We start from the raw sequence: 3062 nt of genomic DNA, 5'->3' as shown, positions 1-3062 counted from the left end.
TTTTTCATCTTTAAACTATTGGAAAGTTCTTTTTTGTTCCTAAACTATTGGAAATGTTTCACTTTCTGTCCTTAAACTTTAAAAAAAAATAATAATAAATCATCCCTATTTTTGTCTAAAAACTATTTTTTAAAAATCTTTACAAATTTTAAGGATGAAAAAAAATAACCTATGTAAAAACTAATATAAAGTTCACACCCCTCACAATGCTTTAATGGATTGCCAAATGTTTTTTCCCCAGTTTACCATAGCCATATACTCATGTCTGAAATTTTAGCGTTGGTAACCTGTCATGAAAGAGGTTATAAATAAGTTGATTTAATGCTATAATGTAGTGTCACACCATTATGAAAAAGGTTATAAATAAGTTGATTTAATGCTATAATATAGTGTCACACCATTTATAATTTCTAAGTGACGTAATATTTTGTATATATACTGTTACATTTTAAAAATAAAATAAAATTTTAATAATGAAATGAATTCTCTTTATTTCAAGTAAAATAGAGACGATCTTGTTGTAAGATTCTTCATCAATTCTAAAAAGTATGTGGGTGCTTTGTTTGAAAAATTTTACTTGTCTGCTATTTCATATATTTATGTCTTCAGGCTGTCTACAAAATATGATATTGACAATATATCATTTTAGTAGACATTTCAATTTGAGATGAACAAATGATGTTTTTGAAAGGATTTTGCACATGATGCTTATAAATTTACACGTTATTCACACAGTGAAACATAAATAAATAAATAAAATTTTAAAAAGAGAGAATTTGTATTTCCTTTTTATATGGTTAAAATCCAGGCCAAATTCACATACACTCAGAAAAGAAATTAAAAAAAAAAAAAAAAAAAAAAAAGATGCAACCAAATCAATCTTATTAAATTATTCAAAAATCAAAAAAAAAAAAAAAAAAAAAAAAAATTCTGATGAAAGATAAATGTTGTTTATCTTAAAGATTTTTGACCAATCACTGCACACAATTTTTACATAATTTGAGATAACCAACAGCTAATTAAGCCAATAGATCACCTTCACCATTACAACTTGCCTTCACTTTTCGTTCTTCCTCATCCATTGTATCACAAAGTGCTCTACCTCTTGTCGCCGGTAAAAATACTGCCAACAGCCCACAACAGCCTATCACCCACCCAAACACCCCATAGGATAAACCTCCATCTCTTCTCTCTTCAGCTACTAGCATCGGACCAAACACACCACCAAACACAACTGCTTGTCTCACCAATGAAGTTGCTGAGTTCCTCACACAAGTAGGGAACAACTCTATTGTGAATATGAATAATATACTTAACGCAGTGCAACAACTGAAGAAGGATACTAGCTCAAGTCCAATCCTCAATCTTGTCCACACCTCACCTTTTAAAGCACACATAATACTGAAAATCCCACTAAGTGTAGTGAAAGCAAGCACAGAAAATTTTCTGTTCAACTTACCAATAAGCAAGATAGTGATCAATGAAGATGGTATCTCAGATAAGGCATTTAATGTGACACTCAAGTAGAGATTGAATGACAAGTTTCCTAGGCCTAATGGCATGCCATAGTACACCATTCCAATCCCAAAACCAATCGCCAAAACCGGTAACAACCTTCGGAAAGCCCATCTTTTCTGCACCAACATCTTTATAGTCGAGAAAACATTCCCATTATTCCATCTTTCTTCCTGAAACGAAACCTCAGAGAAGCTCCAAGTTAAACAACTACTATGGCTAGGTGTTGCAATGCTTTTCAACGTGGCAACTGCTTCCTCTTTTCGTCCACGCACAAAGAGCCATCTGGGAGACTCACGAACAAAGAAGTGAACCAGCATAGAATAAAATATTCCTGGGATAGAAGTCCATAAACAAAGATATCTCCAAGATGAACCTCTATTCAAATAAGCTATAGCTGGTAGTGATAAGAAGCCAATTGAGAAACAAAAGAATCCCATCACACCCACTTGGCCTCGCCACCTCTTACCCACAAGCTCAGCCGTTAACACAAGTGCAGAAGTTCCAATTGTTGCACGGCTAAACCCACAAATCAATCTTAAAGTTGAGTAAACCCATATGTTGGTGGAGAAGACAGTAAGCAAAGAAGATAGGGACATGGTTAGGCATGAAAGAAAGATCATGTTTTTGCGACCAAGTGAGGAATCAGCAAGTGTGGCAAGAACGAATCCACCCACTAGCCAACCCATGAAGAAAGATGATGCAGGCAAGCCAGTGATAATGGAAGAAGAACATTCTAACTTCCATTCTGATATGATTGATGTATAGGAAGGCCAATCCCATGCCCATGAATTTTTTGGAAGATAGCAAATGTTGGAGACCGAGTTGCAACCATGTTGATGAGTAGTACAGTGCCATTTTGGGTATGCATCAGTGAAGACACTGATGAATGTTTGTTGTGCATCAAATAGCCATGCCAAGTTTACAAGCAGAGTTTGGAAGAATTGGGCCCACCCAAATACTCCTATACACCGTTCAATGGTGGAATCAACGGATGGATGGTATTTCTCTAGAGGTGGGGTGGTGCTTTGTGACTCGGCCGAGTTGGGTTGGGAGAGAAGTGGTGTTGAATCGGCCATTTCGAACTATGTTTATGAAAAGGCTGAATTGGAGTGAGAGAAATGTGAGTGAATAAAGGCTTAGGCTAAGGAGAGGCGAGAGTCTAAAACTGTATGCCACGTCTAGCATCTATGTATGACATACATCGCACATTACTTAACCTTGGAAAAATATTGTAGCATCTATGTCTATGTATGACTCATTACTTAACCTTGGAAAAATACTGTATGGGTTTTGATTGTCATGCATCCATTGTTTCCTTCTTTCTTTTTTTTTCTTTTTTTTTTTTTTTCCAGCTACTTTTACATGTTAAAATTTAAACATTTTTCATCGAATATATGTTTGAAATAATGAATATAAATATTTTCCTAATATTTTATTTGATCTTAGAAAGATCAACTACAGTTTTTTAAATTCTGGTTCGATTTAATATTTCTAGAATAATGTTGTAGCTCGCTGGCAATGCATGGCCGACTCTACTGACCATT

At 34.7% G+C, this 3062-nt stretch overlaps 1 protein-coding gene across 1 annotated transcript; it reads right to left on the bottom strand.

The window, feature by feature from the left end:
* Positions 1 to 934: 934 nt before the first annotated feature.
* Positions 935 to 2659, bottom strand: LOC126720335 (organic cation/carnitine transporter 3-like). The gene has a single exon (XM_050422672.1). The coding sequence runs from the start codon at positions 2592 to 2594 to the stop codon at positions 1020 to 1022; it is 1575 nt and encodes a 524-aa protein (XP_050278629.1). The 5' UTR covers positions 2595 to 2659; the 3' UTR covers positions 935 to 1019.
* Between the last annotated feature and the right edge of the window lie 403 nt (positions 2660 to 3062).

The sequence above is a fragment of the Quercus robur genome, chromosome 4 (assembly GCF_932294415.1).
Source record: "Quercus robur chromosome 4, dhQueRobu3.1, whole genome shotgun sequence".
NCBI classification, from domain to species: domain Eukaryota; kingdom Viridiplantae; phylum Streptophyta; class Magnoliopsida; order Fagales; family Fagaceae; genus Quercus; species Quercus robur.
Note: the sequence above shows the minus strand (reverse complement) of the source record. Positions and strands in the feature narration are given on the sequence as shown.

Excerpts from the sequence above, each read along its gene's own strand:
- LOC126720335 (XM_050422672.1), bottom strand. The coding sequence starts at position 2,594 with ATGGCCGATTCAACACCACTTCTCTCCCAACCCAACTCGGCCGAGTCA.